General features: G+C 34.8%; 1 protein-coding gene across 3 annotated transcripts in view; it reads right to left on the minus strand.

The window, feature by feature from the left end:
- Window positions 1-22,321: 22,321 nt before the first annotated feature.
- ATG4C (autophagy related 4C cysteine peptidase) overlaps window positions 22,322-25,913 on the minus strand; it is an 84,265-nt gene continuing 80,673 nt past the window's right edge. For all 3 annotated transcript variants that reach the window (XM_063712045.1, XM_002810744.6, XM_063712044.1), the window contains one exon: window positions 22,322-23,596. In XM_063712045.1, coding sequence (XP_063568115.1) covers window positions 23,429-23,596 — 168 coding nt within the window. In that variant the 3' untranslated portion in view covers window positions 22,322-23,428. The remainder of the gene's footprint in view (window positions 23,597-25,913) is intronic.

The raw sequence follows: 25,913 nt of genomic DNA on the forward strand, positions 1-25,913 counted from the left end.
TTGAAATTGCTCAGTAATTTTAAGTTAAATAAAAGGAACCCAGAGCTAAGAACAAGGACAAATAGAAGAAGGGGAATTTTTTTTTTTTTTTTTTTTTTTTCCCTGAGACAGGGTCTCACTCTGGTTGCCCAGGCCGAAGTGCAGTGGCATGATCTCAGCTCACTGCAGCCTCGACCCCCCCAGACTCAGTAATTCTCCCACCTCAGCCTCCCAAGTAGCTGGGACTGCACCCAGCTACTTTTTAGAATATTTTTAGTAGACATAGGGTTTCACCATGTTGCCCAGGCTCCTCTCAAACTCCTGAGCTCAAATTGATATGCCCACCTTGGCCTCCTAAAGTGCCTGCGGCCAGAAGGGGAAATTTTAACCCATAAATTCCTACCATCATTTTTGCTTTTGTCTTAAAAAGCTTTAATCAGGAAGCTGCTCCCAAAGAATATTGGGCCATTATTCTTGATTTTCCAAAAAGGGAATTCTCAAGTCAAAAACTGAAACACTTAATTTATTTACCAAACATTTATTTAGGATATACACATACAATTCACGGTGAAGTACTGGGGTAATCCAAAAGGGATATTTTGAGGCTACAGTAAAATAATAAAAGAGTTTCACTGTATAGAATTATAGGATTATTAATACGCATACGGAGCCTCTTTACATGGAGTTATCCTATATTATGTACAATGCAACTTTATAATTGGGATAAAATAGTGGTTTGCATTTATTGGGCATTCATTATGTACTAGGAACCACTCTAAGCACTTCGTTCATTCGTTCAACAAATATTTATTGAGGTCTAAGATGTTATAGGCACTGTTCTAGATGCTAGGATTCAACAGTAAGCAAAACACACAAAAACCCCTGCTCTCTAGACATTTACATTTTGTAGGGGGAAACACAACAAATAAGCAAACAAATAAAACAAAGATTTCCAGATGGTGATAAGTGCTATGAAGAAATCTAAAGCAAAGAATGAAGACAGAGACTTCTAGATGGGAGGGAGAGTGCTGGCAAATTTCACTGCAAGACCATTGCTGATAGAATTGACACAAAGAGTGAGGCTGAGAGAGGGAAATCAAGGATGACTCCAAGGTTTCTGGCCTGAGCAACTGAATGGACAGCCTTGCCATTCATTGAGATAGAAGACTGTAAAAGAGGCAGCTTTTGGGGGCAGGAGGGTGCAAACGGGGCTTTAGCTTTGATTGTGTTAAATCTGAGATGCCTACCAGATGGCCAACTGGAGATGTCAAGCAGTTAGTTAAGGGGAGAGATCCAAGCTGGAGTTATCAGTTTGGAAGTAGCAGCCATATAGATGATATTTAAAGTCATGAACCTGGAGGACATCAACAAAGATATAAAACAAAAAAGACTAAGGACTAAGCTCTAGGGCACTCCAACATTGACAGATTGGAGAGATGAGGAGAAAGTGAGAAGGAACATTGAAAGAGGAGAAAACCAGGACAGCAGGGCATCCTGCAAGCCAAGAGAAGAGTGTTTCAAGAAAGAAGAATGATAACTGTGTTGAATAGTGCCAATGAGGCAAATAAAAAGAAAACTATGAATTGATCATTGCATATAACAACATGGACACAAGAGTAGTAGGTTGACACCAACAATATTGACTCATTCAAGACCCCTAACAATGCTATATGATAGGTGTTACTATAATTCCCCAGAAATAAAAATTGAAGAACAGGCAGATTAAATAACTTGCACAAGGTCACACAGAAAGAGAGTGGCAGACATGGTATTTGAACCCTGGAAGTATAGATCTAGAGCACACTCTGCCTTGGAAAATAGGAAAACAGGAGAGAGACCTTTTATGGGAAGCTGACTCCGTGGCAGAGAAGACCCTAGAATGTTCCTTTTAACCTATGATTTTGCTGGAGCTCTATTTCTGTTCATGCTCCTTGATATAATCTTCCAAGACAGAAAAAAGGGCATTGATTGACTTTAAAATTCCATTTTTGTGGAGATTTTATGGATGAGTATTTAATAACATGTGACTAGCCTCATTAGCTCAAATGGTTAGATCACAACGACTGACACGAGGGGTACAAAGGCATTCCTTAACATGGACCAGTTAGGTTTACAGAAAAACTCTGTCTTGTGGATACAGGATACATTTTTTTTCAAAGCACAAGACTTCTTCCAAATAGTGAGCCACACCACTTGTATTATTCAATTCTCCCTTCATTCCAGGTCATATCCAAGGCTTGCCTCAATGTCATCGTCTATGATAAATGATGACTAGGAACAGACAGAAACGTGAATTCAGACGTTAGAGACGCTATGTAGTCACAGAAGAAAGAAGTGTTAGTGAAAGATTTGTTTAGGATTTGGCTATCTTACAATACCATCACCCCAAATACTTAGAAATTATGTTTTAATCCCTGAAAATCAATCTTCATTGCTACCTCAGGCTCTTTTCAACCCCTAGCCAAGTCAGGTACTATTAAGCTCATACCCACATTCTCTTCCTCCTCCTCCTCCTCTATGGAGATGCACCACATTGCCATCTCACCCTACCAATATAATTCTTGCTAGGTAATACTCCTCACTGTCCCACCAGGCCAAGGATCTGATTGTCAGAAGACAAACAAAACCATCATTGAAAAATGTATGTACACTCAGTTTTTCCACGTTTTTTTAACAGCATGGTAGAGGTGGGAGGGAACAGAAAACAAAAAGCATGGTCCTACTGATACAGCAACAACTTAATTTTTCCAGACAGATCAAAGGCTGGTTCCTATAAACTGGAAAGAAAATATGACCAACAAAAGAAGGAGTCTAATCAGAAGATTATGAACATAATAAGAAGCTAAGTTTCCCACTCACTGGTAGAAAGGTTTATTACAGCTTATGGGACATTTCAAAATGATGTCTTCTAAGTATCTTGCCTCCTTTTAAAAATCATGCATAGCCCTTGAATATGATGAGCAAACCAGCTGGGTGATGTTAAGTCTCTGTCCATGCCTGGCAGGTAATACAATGCACATAGCCATATCCACAACTGCAAAGGTTGATTCCCCACAAACCTCCCCAGCAGTATATGGATAAAAATGTGAATTTTTTTCAGCACAGAAGCTTATACATAATCCTATTACTATCCTAGGCACCTATTAAATATGATTGAAACAACGCCCATTGGAAGTCTTAAAACCTTAACCACCAGTTTTACTTCTAAAATAAAGTAAACTGCCAAAAGTTCTGATAAAAGTGACAATTTATATTTTTAAGTAGTACAACTGGAATTTTCCTATAGCTGTAGACAAAGGAATTCTTACCCAGATAAGTAGAAGAGCACCAATAAATTTAAGCTAGCTTATGCAAGTTAGGCACTAATGAATGTCATCTTCTGTTTTGTCATGAAAAAAGATCTTTCTGCTGCTAAAGGAGACTGATTTAGATTATGAATAGCTGTAGTGATTTGCAAAAATGGCTCCAGAGAGATAGAATGAGACTCCATATACTCATGGCACTTGAGGCTTCTGCCCTTTTTGTTGAAAATTAATTTGTCCTGTGGGTTATTGGATTCTAGCTCAGCCAATGTATATTGCTCAGTCATCACAAATTTACTTAAAATTTAGTGTAGCTGAAGTTCATTCAACAAGACAAAAGTCTACAGTTGAAAGCTTCTAAAAATCTTTTTTAAAAACTGGCTAACAGTGTAATTGAAACTGCTGGCATCTAAGTAGATTCACATAATGTTTTGCAGGTATCAATATATAGTATATTACTATGTTAGAAATAGATTTTTCACTTGTTTTCCAAGAAAAAGCATCTAGGGAAGATTTATCATCCTTTGGTAAGAAGACATTTTGGTTGAAGCTTCCACATTCTGAAAACACATAAATCTCTAAATTCAGATTAGATTCTGTAATACATACCACATATTGCATTCATTCACATATACTGTAATATCACAACAAATATTTTAAAAGCAAATAAGCTATATAGTTCCTGATGCTTCCAAATCCTAAATACATCACACTAAAAACAAATTAAAAGTACATATATTGTCTCCCTGTTTCATCAACTCTTAGAGCAGGCAACTCGCTTCCTACTTAGGATGCTACAGCATGGAGGCTTATAGATGGGAGGGCCAGAGTAAAAAGAGCCACGCTTCAGACAGAACATCAGGATACAAATCATTTGCTTTTTGACAAAAGGAGCACAGTTTAGTGGCCATGCTCCTTTACCCAACAATAATGAGAGAAGAGAAGAGTATACTTCCAAAGAAGCTATTGTGCAAAGATACAAAGGTGACATTAAAAAAAAAATGTACAGCTAATTGTGGGAAACAGAGCAGTTTTTAATTAATTTTTCCCTTAAAGTGATTTTCCTTAATAGATATTTCTCATGTTTATGCATTGAAATATGTATATTTAATACATAAAACTGATTTAAATATGTGTTTGATAGTCTTTTTCCCTTTGAAAATCTCGATGAATCTATAAACTTATGTAAGCTAAAATCATACCAGAGAACCTCAACTGTGATTAAGTCCATTGGGGTGGCTCCTAATTAAGTTAATGATACACAGGAGACAACTAACATTGTTTGTTCATTTCATTTATAGATGAAAGATTACTAGATAATAAGACTGTTTTCTATAGAAATATTATATTACAGAGTAATTAGGAGCTAAATCTAGATGGTAAAAGCATTAGGATGTGTCATTTCATTAAGAAAAGAAAGTACATACTATTGGGGGCAACCCAAACCATAGTTGTGGACTTTTTTTTGGATAGCAGCTTTTGCTTTATTCCTTGAATCTAGACCAAAACTGAACTACACAACTGACAAAGTTCAAACTCTGAAGAGATCAGATCTTTGCTTGGGGTACAATTGCACAAAATGAGATACAGAGTGCTAACCAAATCATGACACAATGGACTGGAAATTTTAGATTAATAAACCTCTTCCAGTGGAGTACTAAATAACTTTTACAGTTTTATCTATGGTTATTTGTTTCTCTGAAGATTTATGGTCCTCGCAACAGATATGCATCTTATCTTTCACTTTCCAGATTAAAGAGAGATGATTTTAAACAGGCTTCTGACTGGCATAATCTAGAATTGCAGATGATCTCAATTTTTTAAAAAATGCAAAAAGTGAACTTGCAAGTCAAATGAAAATGACTTTGCGCATGTCAGATGCAGAGGGGAAAAAATCTGCACACAGCTAAATGAGTCTGATCTTCTCTTACCAATCCTGATCCCCTCGTCCTGCCCTGTATCAGCCAGATGCAATCTGTACATGCTTAACCAGGAATTAAAACTCTTCATGCTGCTGCTGCCTTAATTGATTGATGCTAAAAGTTTAGAAAATATAACCTAACCAGCTATTACAAAGCGCCTTTAACCAAGCCTTCTCCTTTGAAAGCAGGATCCTCAATTGAAACTGGCAGACTACATTTTTAGGTTTCAAGCAGCTCTGTCATTCTACAAGGAATGTGTCTGCCACTTCACACGATAGCTTGAGCTGAAAGACATGTACTTTGAATCAGAGAATCAATAGAACACTTAATGGACAATTAGGAGAACAGCTGTAGGACTGTCAGAGACCCATCTGTACACAGCTCAAACAGCAAGCCTGGACAGGGCCCGGGAAACAAAGTACACTGCTCCAGGGCACTGGCCCCAGTACAAAACCTCCCTTTCAGCTCTCATTTAATGTTAATATAGTGTTCTTTTTCATTACAAATTTTAACACGTGTAGAAAATTATGGAAATTGCTTAAGCCATTTGTCAACTTATATCACGTGAATTGATCAATAAATTTCACTACTTTGTTGTTAATGTAGATAAATTTTGGCATTTAATTAAGCTCCAGTGAAAATGTGGCCACTTTTAATTTCAGCAGATGCTGTCGTTTCATTTGTAATACATAACTACAGGGGTAAATACAACCCAATCATGAATTATCACTAAATATTTATAGACAACATAGCAATTCAGAAAATAGACACAAAAGATTTTCACAATGAAACAATTACGGTGTGCAAAATCTGAAATAGGTCGTGATGAACTCTAATAGGAGTCGTGAACAGAATCTTAATATTGTAGCTTCACAAAAGAATTACATATGTATATTTTTCCTCTCATGATCCTGTCTCCGTAGATTTCTCTAGTCAGCATAAATAATTTCAAATTATTTCCACAGAATTGTTCCAAAGGTTGAAAGACAGTTCCCTAAGTTTGTAGAGGTATATTAAAATTTATAAATTAAAATAAAAATGCATCCTCTCATATTTGTATTTACTGAGTTTATTTGGATACAATGGAGAGGCTTCTCTTAATGAATAGAAGGAAAATCTTATGAAAGTTTATGTTGCACACATGATTTGGATTTGGGCTATAAGGTTGGTCAAAAGAGGACACTGGAATGGGAATGGAGACAAGATGCCAGACAATGGAAAAAGCAGAATGAACTTTTGAGGCTTCCTCCATATGGCCTGAGGGGGCCCCTAGATGAAATCCTGGTTCTGACAGCCAGAAGCCATATAGCCTTAACCCTCTGTGGCGTAGTCTGACATGATAAACTGCTATATCTCATTTGAGGGGGAATAGGCTGCCTCTTGGTGATTCTGCTGGTGCCTTCAGGGAAAAGCAGATTCGAAATCATATTGCTGTCTTTACAGTGTAATCCACTCCATAACACCCATACCCACCATTGTCTAAATGCTTCAGTAAGTGGGCCTGGCTAGTTCTGTAATGACTACATTTGCAGCAGAAAAGCAGATATGGGTGCCTGTGTGTAGATCCTGCATAATTATATAAAAAATAAAGGTATGGGGAAGCAAAGCTGATCCCCTCATTGCTATTTTTACAACATCTCCATGTCAAATTGACCATCATGGCTGAGGGAGTTTGGCACTTTCTGTTGTTCTGGCAGAGGGGTACCTGGTCAGAGAAGATGATTCACTAAATTCAGACTCTATTAGAGAAATTAGAATTAAGCAGCCAAAGGGAAAATGGATAGGGTCTTCTTGCTGGACCAAATTATTCATCTAAATTTCCAGCCAAAATTCTCTCTCTGGCTCACTCTCACATGTTCATACTTCTTTTTATTCCAGAATTTAAATTTCCTAGGACTTGAGGCTGTTTTTACACCCTTAAAAAGTAGAACAGGCTAGAAAATCTACCTCAGCTCCAAGACAGATAATTAGAAATCTTCTTGTCATCTCTGAAATTGAGGATTTCATGAAGGCATAATATTACTGTTTTCCAAAGTCATGTATGTCTGTGAATTTCTTTGTTTTGTGGGGAACTGAGGAAAGAAATGGGTTATTGCTTGGACTAAGGAAATACTGGCATTTGTTAAATATTTGATGTGGGATACTGAAGTGTTAAGAAAGTTCAGATATAAGATTGGTTGATAAATGAAAACTGAGATCCTAAAAATTTCGGATGGTGGTAAAGATGGCCAAAAAATTATTTACCATTTCTCCCATTGACAAATTGAATCTATTTCCCCTACCCTTGACTCTGAGCTGGGTTTGTTTTGCTCAGTAGAATGCAGTAGAAGTTCCACTGTGCCAGATCCTAGCCCAAGTCTTAACAAGTCCTGGAAGCTATTGCATTTGTGTTTTTCAGAGCCAGCTGTCATGCTGTAGAAAAATTTGGGTTAGACTATCAAATGATGAGAGGTCACTTGGAGAGTAGTCTTGAAAGATGAGAGACCATCCTGGATGTTTAAACTCCAGATGAACTCTCAGTTGAAAGCAGCTGGATGAGTAACTGCAGCTTCACCATGTGGAGCAGAAGAACCTCACGGCTGAGCACAATCAACCACAAAATCATTAAGAATAACATGTCCTTATTAGGTTAAGACAATCATTTATTACACAGCAATAGATAACTGAAATAGAGATTTCATAATAAAAATTTCCATTCCTTTTCTTTTCAGATCCTACCCTCCTTTTCAAGTTACAACTGACAATCACCTAGTTTCCTATGCTTCTTGAAGAAGTGACCCAATAACAATAAAACAAAAAGCCAAAATATAAGTTGAAGGCAGGGGTAGAAATATTGTTGAAAAGATGCTCAGACTGATTTCCACTGCTATTAATTTACAATTTTCTTTTTAACTTCACTCAGTATTCCAAATCTATGTCAATGCTCTAATTGGACAACAAAGGAAAGTCAGTTTCTGTAATAAGAATTCCATCCCTTCTCAGGACTGTAGTCTGGAAAATCAACGGAACCCAGTTTACTTAAATATGATTCGATTTTTAAAAAGATGTCAGTAGATGTTCTGCTATTTATATTAAAGTTGCCAAACATAAACTCTTTGAGATAAATTTTCTCTCAGCTAAAATAAGCTAGATTCTAAAACACCTCTGTCATAGGTAGCTGTGTAACTTGGGCAAGTAATTTTATCTTTTTGGGACTCAACTATAAAAAGCCAATGAACTAGATAATCTTTAAAGTTCCTTAAAACTCTGCCACCTTTCAAAGACAGGTCATTTTTTGAGGTGATCCCAACTCTCTCTTAATCCCTTATTGTGGCCACCTTAGTGCCAACTGAAAAAATCCATTTCTATTGCCCAAGGCAGGAATGAATATATCCTTCATCTAATATTCTGTCCCTGAATAACTGAGATGGTTATATAATTAACTTTCTCTCAGAAAACATAATCCTAACTTTTTTTTTACTCCATCATTTTATAAGAACAAAGAAGTATGACAATTTGTCTTTACCATGCAGGTCTCTAAATAGATACCCATTCTTCATAAAGTTCATAAGAAGTCAGTACATGTTTTGCTTGTGGAAAAGACCTGAGAAGAACTGAAAGGGAGCATTAACCTGGAAGGTAAAAGCTTCAAAACTTATTGGTTTTTAAGTATGTCTGGCATTGAAAATGCTGACATTAAAAATACATTGTATTTCAGGGAGGTCTTCAGTGAAAACCTGTATATATTCTCCTGTACATTTTCACCTGTGATATCTCAGAAAGGAGCAATATGGTTGCTCCTTTAGTTAATTAATTCCACAAACAAATCCAAAATTTAGTAGTTTCAACCATATATGGAATCAGATCTAGGGTTGAATCCTGAATGTATCATTTATAACCTAGATATCCTTGGGCAATTTTCTTAATCTAAGTCTCAAGTTTCTTCTCTATAAAGCACAGATTTGTTTCTGGTATGAAAATGAGATAATGCATATAAAGTGCCTAGAATAGTAAGTGCTCCACCTTCTTCCCATAGCCTTGTTACACTGATTATCAAGTAAAAATCATTTGGTTTGAGCTTCATACCTTTCAACTTTCTCTGCTCACTGCTAACAAGGAATGAACCATCCAAAAGACAAAAAGTTAGGTATAACTATTACATAGGTAACTGATCTCTGGTAAATTATAAGTTATGAGCATGAATTAAAGACAACCATGGCTTGCATGGAATAGGAGAATCCTTGACCATAAAATTGGCACCTTTGGAAGTTGTGTTAACTTGTTAAGGACACTACTTTGGTGACCTGCTTCATGAAAATTTTCTGACAGACAAAAAAGGAAACAGATTTTAGGAGATCCCTGTGGAGTAGTTGTAATTCAGTCTAGCATAAGAATAAAACAGAAAGAAGTCCTAGACAATTTGCCCCAGGTCAGTCCAGTGAGCAAATCAAAATTATAATTCACATCATTTAATTTCCCTATTCATTAGTCAATTGTTGATTGTGCTTATTTGCTTCCTATATTAAGAAAGAGTTTGATTAGTGGCAAGAAAACATTAGAGAACAAGGTATATAACTTGTGCTCTCAATCTTCCTTCAGGGATTCCAGGCTGAATTCGCAATACACCAGAAGACAAAATCTTATAAGATCAATGATCAAAGCCTGCCCAAGTGTCCTAAGCAGCTAACCTATTGCTGCCCCAGATGAAGACTCAATTCTGGTTCATGTTCATCTGAACATACTCTTAGTGTGGAAAACATTAGTTGAGGATGAGATTGTTCTGTCCCCAAACTGTACCAAACCTATGCCTAATCAATCACCTCCTGTGAAACAAGCCACTTCACTGGATCTCTACATATGCACACACAAAACCAAACCGAAAGATTCAATTCCAGAACAAAACTACTGTGGACCAATCTTGCTATAATTAGAGAGTTAAGAGAGCCATTAGGTTGGTGCAAAAGTAATTGCAGTTTTTGCCATTGAAAGTAGTAATAAAGCTAAAGCCAACGAAGACACAAGTATGTATGATAAAGTCTTAAAAGCAGAAAACAGAGCTGGAGAAATCTGCCAGAGAGGGAGCCAAACCATAAATACAGAACCTGGTACTGATTACATTTAGTAGGTACCTGGTAATACATGGTATATGACATGAATTCATATCAAAACCACACTACTTGTCTCTCTCTCCACTCCCATTCTTGTGGGAAGATAGCAGCCAATAGGAAGTGAGAGGAGAACATTTATAAAAAGTGTTACCCTCGACATAACTTAGGCTGAAACAGGTACCTCAATCCTTGTGCCGAGTCGGATATACCAAGTTAGATAAGAGCTCTCAGTAATTCTAAATCTTTATCTTCATATCAGTTAGAGACAGGGTTTCACTCTGTCACCCAGGCTGGAATGCAGTGGTGTGATCGTAGCTCATTACATTCTCAAACTCTTGGGCTCAAGCAATCCTCCTGCCTCAGCTTTCCAAGTATCTGGGATTATAGGCATATGCCACCACACCTAGCATTACTTGCACTTTTGATGAGATTTTAAGATTCTAAGAGATGGTCTACCTAATGTAACCAATGATAATAACTTTGGTGTTTCTTTGCTTTATGTGCTAATATTAAGAAAATATTTTTTATTTTGTGGAAGTCAAGTTAACCACAACCAAGGTCTGTTTGTGGCTGAGGGAGAAGCTGACTTGAATAAGAGATGTGCCTTTGGTTTAATTTCCAGAGCATACCAAATAACTTTAATGGATCACAGAGAGCTGGGTGCTGGTTCTTGAGAAGCTGATGTGTACATGTGCATAAAGTATATATTAGAAGTATATTAATACAATTCTATCTCAACACTTTTAATTCTTAAAGGCTACATATACTTGTTTAATCTCCCATTTTAAAAGTAGAAAAGGTTAGATTATAACATCAGGTTAGCTCTCTTTGAAGCAGGTAATAATTAAGTTGATTCACTGTTGCAATTACTGTCAAATCCCCCTTAATTACCAGAGATTTTATAGCAGCTTCATTATACGTCTGCTGTAATGCATTGTGGCCCTAAGGAGAAGTGTTGCAGGAAATTCTGCATAGCATGGATAATTCTAACCTGCAGTTACAGCTTCCAGCGAAAGCGCCTGCACTAAATTTATCTTTTTTTGACATTTCTCCCTTTTACTCAAGCAGTTAAACCGAAGTAACATTACTAAAATACCTACCTAACTTTGAAAGTTAGAATTGATTTCTCCATAGATATTAAAAACAAAAAGAATGAAGAAAGGATAAATTAGCCTTCAATTATTGCTGAAAAAGCATTAAATTATGTTTAATAATGAATTTAGATTAGGACATTTTAATACATATGAGATCTACATATCCAAATCACAAATGTATCTTATATTTCTACTTCTTGTGGATATTTCTTAGATGAGAAGCAAGACAAAAACGATTACTAAATCCCCAAAAGATAATCTTGAAAAGGATAGCCAACTCCTTTTTATTTATCAATGATTTTCCAACTTATTTCTGGGAAAAATAATCATTTTTAAAGAGGTCATTTTTAAGTTTCCCTATCACTGCTTGTTTTCACTGGAAAAAATCTTTACAAATCAGAGCCTGTAAATTAAGTGAAGTTCAAAACAGATAACTGAATGTCTCTCACAGATCCCTTTTTAACCAAGGAATTTACTCCACAGAATATATTAGATTCAGAAAGGGCCGCAATGTCAATGACACTATTGGCAGCTGTGTTAACAGTTAAGGGCCTGGCTTTGTACGGCAATACAGTTATTAAATTTCTCCGGAGACCATGACTCATTAATCAAATATTCATACATCTCTGTAAATACACACTGAACAGAGAATACCCTCAGAGCCGAGCATCCCAATACAAGTGCTCTTTCATGTAACACTGACAAAATCCTGAGAACATGTGGTCATGTTTTGCATTTCTAATGCACTATGTACTCTTTAATACTCCATTTCCTAAAATCAGAACACAAATGATCTTACTGATGGCAAGTGTTAGATGGTTACAATTAAAATTATTCCACTATTGCTTCATACCATCTTTTTTTAAAATGAAGACAGTGAACCAATTCTTCTGTTCTTTGTTTACCATCAAACAAGTAATTTTTTCCCAGACGGATGAAGAAACCCAGGGCCGTGCTCCTATTAATACAAGAATTTGTATTAGCATGAAAACAACAAATCACTACTTAAACTAGAGAGGCCAAATAACTTAACATATTAGCAGACATGAACTTGCTATATTTTGCAAAGTCCTCAGTCTGTTTTATACCACTGGGAGTTTTCCCCCTATTGTACAGTAACAAAAGGTCTTTCTCAATTGCAGTCTCTAGAAAATTGGGGTCTGAAGGCCAGGCAAAGAAGAGAAGGCTCAAAATGTCACCTCATAAGGCTACTACTAGGAGCAGGTTCCCCACCTCAGGGTGGGCAGGAGTACTATGCCAAGGGAAGAGAGAAAAGGAGCATCTTACATAAATTTACCATCTGTGTAACAGATTCTGAAACAATGAGGACTTGATTCTCAATGCCACTAAAATATAAGCAAATTTTCGTCAAATGCCACCTCATCTCCTCACCCCCTCCAGCCTACCACGCAGACTGCCTGTGTCTTTAACCCATTTTCCAAAATTCTTTCCAAAACCGGGTCAAAGACTTCCCTTCCACAGTCTCCCTGCTTTCATCCCCATCCAGCTCAGTCCTCACATGCCATTTTTCTAGCCTCTTCCTCTTGGTCTTTTGGAACATCTAATTCAATATGATGTAGGAAAAACTAGAGCAGGCTTTGGAATCAGGAGAGGTTTAAATCTCAGATCTGCAGATTGCCAACTGCGCTAACTTGGCAAATTAACATATCAGACCCTCAATTTCTTCATCTGTAAAATGGCAAGGATAAAAATATCTACTTCCCAGGATTTTTGCAAAGAATAAATAATATGTATTTTATATTTAGTAAGCACCCAATGTCAATTGTTGCCATTGGCAATCAATAATCCTCTATCTCTTAACATTAACTCAAACTTTCATTTTCCTGGCAGTACTAATTCTCTCCTAAACTTAACCAACAAGGACACTCCTCCTCCCACTTAAATCCCTCTGATTGAGGTAGCTTTGCATTCCCACTTCCAGATGACTCTATTGTCACTTCACACTCTCTTCTGCAGATGCTTACACCATCTATTTCACTCAACATGCTCCAACTCCAAATTTCAGCCTGAAATTCTGTTTTTCCAATCATTCTCACAACATTCTACCATTCTATTTCCCAAACTTCATCACTTTACATCATTTGGAAATCTGGTAAAGCCTAGTGTCTCCTTCTCAGAAAAATGTTTTAAAATGTAAATTAAAATTCACATGAATAAAAATTTTAAAATTTTACTATAAATTATAATTTACTATAAATTATAAATTTTTAAAAATTTGTAATTATAGTAATATATTTGCTTCTCTATCAACACATTTAAAAATCCTAGTAGCAAAACCTACCAAAATTTCAAAGCAGTGTAAATACTTCAAGGTATCTATATTAGCTGTAATATAAAAATATCTATAATTTCTATTAGTAGTAATGTTCTAGCTACTGCTAACACTGCTATATTTTGTTGCCTGTATTCTTATTGAAAGGAAGTACTGTATTTCAGGTAGATGTTAGTAAAAATAAAGATGTAAATGTTTTTCCAACCCAAGCTCATGAACCCCTAAATTCTATTCATGGGTTCATCAGGTTAAGAACCCCTGCATTAAATGACCTACTCTTTCTCTGCCCCATCTAAATTCACTAAGTATATGCATAAATTCACTAAGTATATGCACAGAATGTATAGAATTATATCTAGGTAAAACAGAATCTAAGAATAGGGCTTGAGGAATCACATTCCAATTTTAAATCTTCATATTTTAAAGTGTTAAAACCAAAACCCTGCTCTTCTGATTTCTACACCCTTTTTTTCCCTTCATAGCATTCTTCTTCCTGTGTCCCTCCTAGGCATCCACCTAATTATACATTTCAGCCTGACCATCACAGCCCTGTCATCTGCAGAATGTTTAGCACCACCCCCTTACTAAATACCAGCAGTGCTCCCTAGCCAGTACAACCAAAACCAGCCATATGCACCTCAACTGTGCCCTACGGGGATGGCGCCTGCCCCAAACCCACTTTTGTTTAGAAAACAGGACCATGGACCCTGCCTCTCAGTCTTTGTGTTGTTTCTTATTAGTTCAGATACTTACCTTATCACTGCCTGTATATAAATCAAATCAGACTTTTAGAATTCATCCAAAATGCCACCTCCTCCAGGAAGACTTGCCTAATCCCCATAAACATATGTGAGCTGTCTTCTTTTGAAACCAAATAACCTTTTACTTTGTATAACTTCTATTATAAACATTCTCTTTCTCGATCATGTATGAGTTTTGTGTGTATTTTCCCCATCCTTAATTCTAAGCTCCCTGACAGAAGTGTCACTTTTTAAAAAATCTCAATGTATTCTGTAGTGCTTCATGGACATTCAATATTAGCATAGAATTAAGAGGTTTTTGTTTTATTTTTCCTAATTCTTGCATTCCAATGCCAGTTCAAAAAAAAAAAAAAGGAATCTTTTCAAATCTTGAGACTGGCATGAATAAAATCTTTACAACACTTTCAAAGGCTAACACTTATTGAGTACTTACTGTGTGCCAGGCACTTTTCTAATAAGTGTTTCACGTTTCCTCCCTTAATCCTTACAACAGCCTTCTGCTGCTACTATACTACGACAGTGACTGTTACCCCATTTTATAGATGTTAAGTACTTGCTCAAGGCCATATTGCTGGTAAGTGCTAAAGTCACAATTTGAGCTGAGCCAGTCTGACTCTACAGTTTAACCAGTTCATTATGTCTTCTCTATTGTATAACACTGGAGTTTGACCAAAAAATTAAGCATCTGTTTTCCCCAAAATATAAAGATTCGTAATTTTTTCCAAACTAGTAGTACTGGGTGAATATGTAAAGCCTTGCTTTTGAAGCACTTGTTCTGGATGATGCAATGGTATAATGTAATCTACTATAATTGATTTGTTCTTATACAACATGATCATAGTTCTAAGAACTGTATTTTGCATGTTTTACTTTCTAAACGTGTATCTTCAGCATTTTGGGCCAATTTTATACTATGTAAAATTTCAATAATAAAAATAAAGATTTATGTTTTAAAAATAAAGACTGGGCTGGGCGCAGTGGCTCATGTCTGTAATCCCAGCACTTTGGGAGGCCGAGACAGGTGGATCACTTGAGGTCAGGAGTTCAAGACCAGCCTGGCCAACATGGTGAAACCCCGTCTCTACTAAAAATACAAAAATTAGCTGGGTATGGTAGTGCACACCTGTAATCCCAGCTACGTGGGAGGCTGAGGCGAGAAAATAGCTTGAACCCAAGGGGCAGAGGTTACAGTGAGCTGAGATCACACCACTGCACTCCAGCCTGGGCGATAGGGCAAAACTACATCTCAAAAAAAAAAAAAAAAAAAGAATAAATGAAGACTGAAAGAAATGAGAAAAAAATTTCCAGAAATTGCCATGCAATGTTGAAAAAGAAGAACAGAGCTGAAGGACTTATACCTCCCAATTGCAGAATTTATTACAAAGCCAAGGTAATCAAGACAGTGTCAAACTGGCATGAGGCTAGATAAATGGAATAGATTTGAGAGTCTACAAATAAACCCTTATATTTACAGTCAGTTGATTTTCAACAAGAGTGCCAACACTATTCATTTGTTGAAAAGAGTAGTCTTTTCGACAAATGGTGCTTGGACAACTGGACATTACATGCAAAAGAATAAACACTTACCTCACACCATATATAAAAATCAACTCAAAATGGATTTAAAACAAAAAACAAACAAACAAAAACCTAGGCCGAGCGTGGTGGCTCATGCCTGTAATCCCAGCACTTTGGGAGGCCGAGGCGGGTGGATCATAAGGTCAGGAGTTCAAGACCAGCCTGACCAACATGGTGAATCCCCATCTCTACTAAAAATACAAAAATTAGCTGGGTGTGGTGGCGCATGCCTGTAATCCCAGCTACTCAGGAGGCTGAGGCAGGAGAATCGGTTGATCCTGGGAGGCAGAGGTTGTGGTGAGCCAAGATCACACCACTGCACTCCAGCCTGCACTCCAGTGAGAGTGAGACTGTCTCTAAAAAAAAAAAAAAACAAAAAAAACCCTAAATGTAACAGCTAAAACTATAAAACTCTTAGGAGAAAGTATAGGTATAGACCCCTTTAGGACCTTGAATCAATCAGTGGTTTCTCAGATATAACACCAAAAGCACAAGGAATTAAAAAAACATAAATTAGACTTTATCAAAATTAAAACTTTCAGTAGCTCATAGGATACCATCCACAAAGTAAAAAGATGGCTGGGCGCGGTTGCCCACACCTGTAATCCCAGCACTTTGAGAGGCCGAGGCAGACAGATAACTTGAGGCCAGGAGTTCAAGACCATCCTGACCAACATGGCAAAACCCCATCTCTAATAAAAAATATAAAAATTAGCCAACATGGTGGTGCAAGCCTGTAATCCCAGCTACTTGGGAGGCTGAGGCACGAGAATCACTTGAACCCGGGAAGTGGGGGTCACAGTGAGCCGAGATCGTGCCACTGCACTCTAGCCTGGGTGACAGAGCGAGACTCTGCCTCAAAAAAAAAAAAAAAAAAAAGTAAAAAGACAACCTACAGAACAAGAGAAAATGCTTGTAAATCATATATCTGATAAAGTACTTGTATCCCGAATATGCAAAGAACACTTATAACTCAATAATATAAACACAAATAACCTAATTTCAAAATGAGCAAAGATTTTAAATATACATTTTTCCAAAGAAGACATAAAAGTGGTCAACAAGCATATGGAAAGATAAACATTATTAGTCACTAGGAAAATGAAAATCAAAACCAAAATAAGGTACCATTCACACATACTCTACTGGCTAAAATTTAAAAAACTAGACAATAACAAGGGTTAGTGAGAAAGTAGAAAAGCCAGAACCCTCATACACTGCTGCTAGGATTGTGAAATGGTGAACGACTTTGGAAAACAGTTTAGGAATTCCTCAGATAGTTAAACATAGTTATAAACATGATCAGCAACTCTACTCCTAGGCAAATATCCAGTAGAAATGAAAATATACACTCATACAAAATCATGTACATGAATGTACTGAACAGCATTATTCATAGTAGCTAAAAAGTAGAAAAAAATCACAATGTCCATCAATTGATGAATAAGGAAAATGTGGTATACCCATCTAATAGAATATTACTGTCATAAAAAAAAAAGTAATGAGGTGCTAACAAATACATGCAACAACATGGAAGAAACTTGAAAAAAAATTATGGCAAGTTAAAGGAGTCAGACACAAAAGGCCATATAGTGTATGATTCCATTTAGATGAAATGTCCAGATTAGGCAAATCCATACAGGCAGAAAGTAAATTAGTGGTTGCTAGGGCTGGGGATGGAAAAAAAGAGGGGTGAAGAATGGGAAGTGAGAGTGGGTACAGGGCTTCTTTTTAGGGTAATTAAAATACTCAGGAATGTGGTAATGGCAATCATTACACAACTCTGAATATATTAAAAACCACTAAATTGTAGTTTTTAAAGTTATTTTACTTTAAAAGGTTGAAGTATCTAATGTGTAAATTACATCTCAATAAAGCTATTATTTAAAAAAGAAAACCCCAAGATACTACTTCACACACACAGTAGAATGGCTATAACAAAAAGACAGAAAACAGAACTATGTAGACTTTAGACATATATCATCTGACACCCCTGAGCCACCTTAAACATTATGGAATTTGGACTTTTAAACATCATCTGACAAAGATTCACTTTGAGCTCTGAGCTGATGCTGCCTGCCAGCTAATATCACAATCTTTGTATAGCAGATTAGATAACTGTTGGATTTTATATTTCATTCCCTCTTATTTTGCAGGAAAACAGAAAAATCACAGTGCTAAACCTAGTGCTAAGAAATGTAGATCTCATAAATTTAATTAATATAAAGACAGAAATAATCATTAGCCTCAATGAAATGCTGTCAACTGTATATTCTACTATAAGTCAACTTTAAGTCAGTCAGTTGAATGTTCTAATACAAAAGAATAAAAAATAAAGATCTGTGAGATACCAGAAGTGTATCATCAAGACCATGTAAAAGCCTATATGATTAAAAATAATTTTGTTTAAATATTTTGATATTTTTAACTCTCTGCATAAGAACCTTCCTTAAAACACTGTTTAAAAATATCTATTGTTCAGTTCCTTCATATTCAACTGTCTCAAGTGTTTATGGGAACATATTACATACAAAACCAAGAAAGTTTCTGTAGGTATAGACATGTGCTAGTGGCCATAAAACTGGCCAAGCCCAGGTCAGGTCTAGAAGCCAATCACAAGTCACGGGAAAGACCAACATGCAGGTCAGAGGCATAAAACAGTCAGTATATAGATCCAAATACAAAAGACAGAATAAGTGGTGGCCCTCTTCATCAATAGAATAAAGAAATGGGAAATCAAAATTCAACCTATTGAACATGCTTAAAGAGTAATGAGAATATGAACCTAAAGTAGAAGGGAGTATAGAAAAATGAAAGTAATATGTTGAAGTATCGTGTAAGTATAGGTTGATCCTTTCCAAATGATATCTATTTAAAGTATTTTAGAAATAATTTAAATAACCAGACAGTTGACCATGGACTCTCCTGACCTGTTCCATTATGCGATCATCTAAGTCCCAGAACTCATATTAATTGTTCTGTCAATCCCAGATCTAATTCCTCATCTTAGATTCATTAGCTATATTTTAATACAAGTGAACTAAACTGAACAGTGCAGCATAAATAGCAAGTAGTATGTAAATATTAGGAACTCAAATGCTACATTGCACAATTCCAGGGAGTACCATTCATGTAACATATACTAAAAAATAGTGTTCCGTGGAGTTCTGCAACATGGTAGCCCCATATCCACTGGCCCTTGTCAGTATTTACATTCTTCTACTGCCTACATTTAATTTTAAATCATCCCAGCCCACAATACTTTTTAATTCATGTATTTTCATCTGTGTCAGTTTGCTATGGTGTATTTGCCTAGACACACTCAAAACTTGCTGTTAATCATTCTCTCATCCTTTTGTTATAACTTCTATTGGATTTCAACTTTCTTTTGTTTACCTTTCCTGCTTATAAAACAACTTTTTATAAAACCCTTGACTTCTCTATTTTATTAATATTAGTATAAATACGTATTTATAATACTTATAAATATATGTATCATATTTATAAATAATTTTTAAATAATTTAAATGAAAGACAATTCTGAGTAGAATACTTTCTTATCATTCACTCTTGGATGACAATTTTGGAAGACTGAGTTTCTACATTTCGGGAAGAACTGGTTGGAGAGAGGGTAGCACAGTAAAAGAGTAATCTTCCTTCTAATAACGTATTCTCCACATTTAGCATATTTTTCTTATCACTGTGAGAGAATAAGTGAAATTTTATAACTGTAGTTTTGAATGTTTTGGGCCATTGCTTGCCACCAATAACGTCAAGAAGGACTGTAAAAAAGAAAGAGAGGAAAATGCTAACTCAAAAATGTGTCTGCAATACCAACTCTAAATATAATATTTTTCAAAGTTTATAGTCAAGGAAAAAGTCTTTAAATAACCATGAAAGCCACACAAAAATGCTTAAGATTTTAAAACTGACTTAAGATTCAAACTATAAAATGATATAAAATTTATATTTTAGAATCAATAGGATGTTTCCAATTCTCCTGGCCTGATGTTTCACCTTTTCAGTTCTGTATCTGAGTACTCAGTATAAAGGCTCAAATAAATAGCAATATTGAATGGTGGTTGACTGACAATACTGAGGGTATAATAAATGTCACATGATAAACATTTACTCGCCTAGAGTTTTTTTGGGGAAGACATTTACTCTCCTTTTTTTATAGAAAATAATCCCTTATCCTTTCCAAGAATTGCCTCTATCATATATTCTGAATATCTTGCTTCTATTTCACTATGATTTTAAATTCTCAGTTTCCTACCCATTTCTGTTTAAGTAACAATTCATGTAGTGATTTCACATTTTCAAGTTGTTCTGTCATTATCTGTCCTTCCTTGTTTCTTGATTTTTATAGTTTTTCATGATTATTTAGGAACATATAGTCAAAAAGACAATGTCAAATGCAAGCTATTAAAGGTGATCTGTGATAAACCATGAAAATGAAACTTCTTCCTAGTAAAAATTAAAGAAAAAAAGAGGGGCCTGTCTTGGGGTGGGGGGAGGGAGGAGGGATAGCATTAGGAGATATACCTAATGTAAATGACGAGTTAACGGGTGCAGCACACCAACATGGCACATGTATACATATGTAACAAATCTGCACGTTGTGCACATGTACCCTAGAACTTACAGTATAATAAAAAATAAAATAAAATAAACAGAATAAAGTGCTTTCTAGTATTGAATAATGGAAGGGAACTAGAGGTCTCTAAAAAACAGAGATTCTTACCTAAAATTAGATAGATTATATAGCTAAGTCATTTTTGCTGTTAATTCTTCTAAAAACGAGATGGAATTAACATGTATATTTAGATATGTTTGCCCTTGGACAATGTTAAATCTTAATGATCATAGAACACAAAAGCAACCTAAATTTTTAATCCTCTAAAGTTGTCTTCTCACTAATACAGATTTAATGAGGTTGGTTTAATGTAAAAACAGAAATATGAATACCTCAAGGAAATTTTCTGGATATACTTACACTGTAAAGTATCTTTTCCTTCACTCCTTCAGCAAATTATGACTCTTAAGATTGCCTGCTGGTGGTTAACACATTGACAAAAAGGGATTCAAAGTGTCAAATCTTATGAAGAAAAGAGAAAAGAAACCTTCACCATCAGAAAGTCATATCAAGAATTTTAAAAATTCATTTCTGAAATGTTAATGGTAAAATCCAGTATCTTAATATTGATGTGCAAATGGAGGGTTCTCCTATCATAATTCTAACAGAACACTCATCTTAGAATCTTGTCCTTTTTGACTTTCCTTTATTCCAGGCTGAAAAAGATCATCCATGAGCTTTATTGACTGAGTTTACTAGCTGTCAGAACTTGAAATGAAATCTGTGTTCACAACAAAGTCTGAAACCAGGATGTACAGTACGTTTATTCTAAATCTAATGATATTCTTTTGTTGCTGCCTTCCAAATAAAAGATTAGCATAACTTTTGGCTGGTCGTTGACTGAAGGTGAATTACCAGGCAAAATAAATTGACCCTCTCTCAATTATCATGCATGCATTCATTCACTTACACATATTAGTCAATCTTTTTATGTGTGCCTATTATGTAAAACAATTTCTCATTCCAAACATTTATTCTCAGTCATGAGGATGACTGTATTGTAAGATTTGTCTGTAAAATATACTAAGTGTTTTCCATACAATTCAATGTAAAGGAAATTTTTGCCTCCTCTCACATTAACTTTGCCCAGGTGTAATCTTGTCTCATTCCAATAATCTACCTAAAAATGATCCCCAAATATGTTGAAGAAATAACAATGCTATTCTGTAACTCTTAAGCTTTTATATTAGTTCTTGTAAGAACATTTACAACTGGTTCAGACCCACCTGAAGGTATGGGTGCTCTCATTGGATGTGTTTACCACAGATTCCTGTGAATACAGCAACTATGTAGGAACAGTACATTGCAATAGCTTAGATCAGAGGACTGCAGTGTATAAAATCTGGTATACTGGCTTCTTGTTCCTATATTGCTTTGACATTCTAGGAAAATTAGTATTGGACTTAATTTGTCCTGACTGTATTTAGACTAAAGAAAACTTTTAGATTTCAGACTATTTATTTCAATTCAGTAAGTCATCTTCACTTAGAAATGTCAAACCTGATTTTTCTCATCACCGCCCACCCTCTCTTTCAGCTTTACATGCAACTCTAAACAAACAGGTTTTCTGATGGAAGAGATCAATGACTTTAGATGATACACAATTTTATGTCTTTATCAGTCATGTTTCTACACTGAAACATGAAAGCTCCACTTAAAAAAATTAATATTGTTTTCAGAGCAATACATGCATTTATTATAAATGAACAGAATTCATTTGAGACACTGATTTTTCAAATGAAAGGATTAAAATAATCCCAAAATTAAAACCAAAACAAAAGCATTTTATCTTCCCACATCTTTATTATGTATTTTATAATCCTAGCTCAAAAATCACTCTTGTACTTTTAGATCACAAATTTGCCTTTAAGTAATACATAATACACTTAAGGCAGATTTGCCTTATAGGTGGCCTCAGCTTCTAAACACCACTACACTGCTTTATATAAAAAACAAAAATCACATAGAAGAGAATCTAGTGATATCTTTCTTGGTATTTTAAATTTTAAAACTGCATAATAAATTGAGTTCCCATAAAATTTCGCCCTTGAGATAGGAAACAAACACTACTACTATTTTATAGTTGCCTTTATCTGACTTGATTGATGCAGTTATAATAGTATTAATAACATAAGCTTTAAATTTGTGAGGGAAAACCAATACTTTATATTCACTCCTCATAAAAGGTTCAACAGCAAGCATAATGAGGAGCCATTATAAAATCATATTGCTAAGTATTACTTTAACTCATAACTCTGCTTATATAAGTGTATGCATATCACAGTTAACAAATACTATTTAATTATCAAGACATATGCAAAAGTATTCTTTGATTGCATTAATAGCAGGAGGCTAGACACCATTAAAATTTCCTTCTCTGATCTTCTGGTCTTTAGTACAAACTGAGAATTTTGAAACTATTTGGTGATCCCAGTCTTTGGGGGAGGGTTAATATCACAAAACCTCCATGAGAACAATGGGCTCAGGTGGAAGACTTTGAAGACTAAAACGCTTACAGTTAGGGTAGAATTATCACTAGTAGATCTTAGGGAAATAGGAATGCAACCAGAATCAATTTATTTATTAGAAAGCAAGATTCATTAAATCATTTCTCTTTTAGAAAAATATCTTTAGCTTTTATATTTTCAAATGTTCTTTTTTAAAGAACATATAAAATTAAGATATTTGTGAAAATAAACATTTCAAATATACTTGTTTCTCTTCATTTTTCCCCTTTCAATGGAATTCTTCTTATCAAGCACAAATGTGCTAATCTTTAAAGCAAGACAAACTCTTCCGTGCTAAATCTTTTTAATTGTTTCTTTTCATCCTCTGAAAAAAGGTCTTCTTCATTGGTTGTAGTAGATGTAAAATCATAGTCTCTGGAATGACCATTTACAAAAGTAAATAAGGGATATTTCTCCTTAGAAGAAAATTTCAGCATCTGTAACAGAAAGTATAGAAGAATTCCTTATTGGATGCAATAGTGCACACTAAGACCACATGACAAATCTACTGTTTTAGCCCTAAACCTCTCCTGTTAGCTTCTTTCATTTACATTCACCCAGTGCTACTCCTTTACCTGTTCTGGCTAAAAGACAAAAAATGATTAGCATTGTATTGTTTATTTATAGGTAAATGCATGCTTCTTCATTGGGATTAAATCATCAAAGTATATGCTCACTCTCACCTCCCACTTCCCCAAAGTAAGTTTTCTGGTCACATTAGTCTGAAGAAATACTAGAGAGTTAGGTTGTAATTTATCTTCTTTAGGTAGTAATAGACAATGAAACAAAATGGTATCACTAACTATGATAAAATATTGTAAAAGACTGTTTGGTAATCTAGGCAGTAAACTGAGTCAGAAGGTCCATTCTAATCTCTGTTTTATAACTTACCTTGATGTGACCTTGGACACCTCACTCTACCTGAATAACATCTATAAAACAGGGCAATCACTGCTCGGCCTTTTGGCTAAGATCAAGTGTACAAAAACAGAGCAAAAGAAATCCAATTTTTCTATCTCAGAGAACTGTTAAGAAGATCAAAAGCAATAATATGAAGATATTTTTAAAAAATAACTTTGGTCTTTTCAAAGATTCTCTTTTAAAAAATATTTTAAATAAACTATTTCTACAATAATCTAGTCAACATGAAAAATGCCCTTCTCACACATAGTAATAATCCACATTTTACATATTATCTTCTAAAGTTACATTACATACAAAAAAAAGCAATACCTAGAATTTTGTGAGGATAGTCACAACCTTTATAGCCCATCAATTTGAGATTCACAAGTATAATATAAACAATTTTAAATATTTCTGTTAAACAAGTTCTATTCAAAACTTTTAATGATTTTCATTAAAAAATGAATTAAACACTTTGAATAAAGGATGTTTTGACAAAAAGAAATTTTCAGTAGGTAAGCAGGGCCACAGGGATTCCGAAAAGTTACTATGCAATTTACAGAGAATGCTAAAAAGAATACAATATTTACATACAACATAATTACTGTCAGTTAAATGCAATTTGTTTTTAAAAGATAATTTCAGAGGTAAAACTGCATTATCTCAAATGTCAACATTCAACTGAAGGATCATCAATTTCTTACATATTACATTTATAGATTCTTTTGAAACATGGCCAGATAGGTAGGCCTAGCATATGATATAAAATTAAAAATATTTCAATGAGACAGCTATATAAAATATATTTTTAATTGAATGGAAATGAACCATTTAAAAACAATCAATATCAACAAAACTAGACGTGATGAAAATCAGATCCTATAGTTCATATTGTGCTTATTTATACATTGCTGAAATTTATTTTATTTATATCCTACAAAAAAGAGAAGAGAGAAGAGCAAAAATGTGTAAAATGAAAAATAAGAGGCAGAGAGTATTGGCATCTGATTAATCATCTTTCACCTCCAGCCAATAGCTGGAATATAGTCCAAAAACTGTTGTCATTTTTATATTCATTTAATGTCACTTGTAAAAGTCCAGTATCTAACGGGCAAGTATCCACATATCATTTTCAGATCAACACAGCAGAGTTAACATTATCATCTCTTCATCCTTTCTTTCAAGATTAAGAAAGGAGTTATCCGGGTTTATTAATATAGGACTAAGTTGCTCATCAAAGTTAAGATTCAAATCTGTGTCGCAGGTGCAAAAAAAAGTCAGAAAGGAACCTGCTACCCTTTAATTTAAAAATGCATCTACTTTTTGCAAATCTTTTTGCAATATAAGGTCTCCTTATGCACAATATTTATTGATTCAGGCTTGGAGAATTATTTTCCAAACTTTCCTGAGTTTATTTAAGTATTTAAAGAGTATCAAATTAACAATATATTAAAGGTTTACCCAAATGAGTTGAAAATTTATGTCCACATAAAATCCTGCACATGGATGTTTATAATAGCAGCTTTAATCATAATTTGATTCTGAAAAGTTTAAAATGTGAAAAGGTTAGTGTTCTTTTTTATATTACAAGAATGGCTACATTGTCAAAACCTTAAAAGTCCTTCCATAATGGATGATATAAAATCCAAATGAAAAAATACAATTTAGGCTATCTACGTGACATGGAGATACTATACAAAATAAAAGTTAATCTAAATTATTTGATAACTTGGAAAATGTTTATTACATAATCCTTAAAAAAGATACAAAGCTATAAAATTTAGTTTCAACTGTTAAAATAATTTCAAATATATATTTTGAAAAGACTGAAAGATAACAAAACATTAAGTT

This window comes from Pongo abelii, chromosome 1 (genome assembly GCF_028885655.2).
Source record: "Pongo abelii isolate AG06213 chromosome 1, NHGRI_mPonAbe1-v2.0_pri, whole genome shotgun sequence".
Lineage (NCBI taxonomy): Eukaryota > Metazoa > Chordata > Mammalia > Primates > Hominidae > Pongo > Pongo abelii.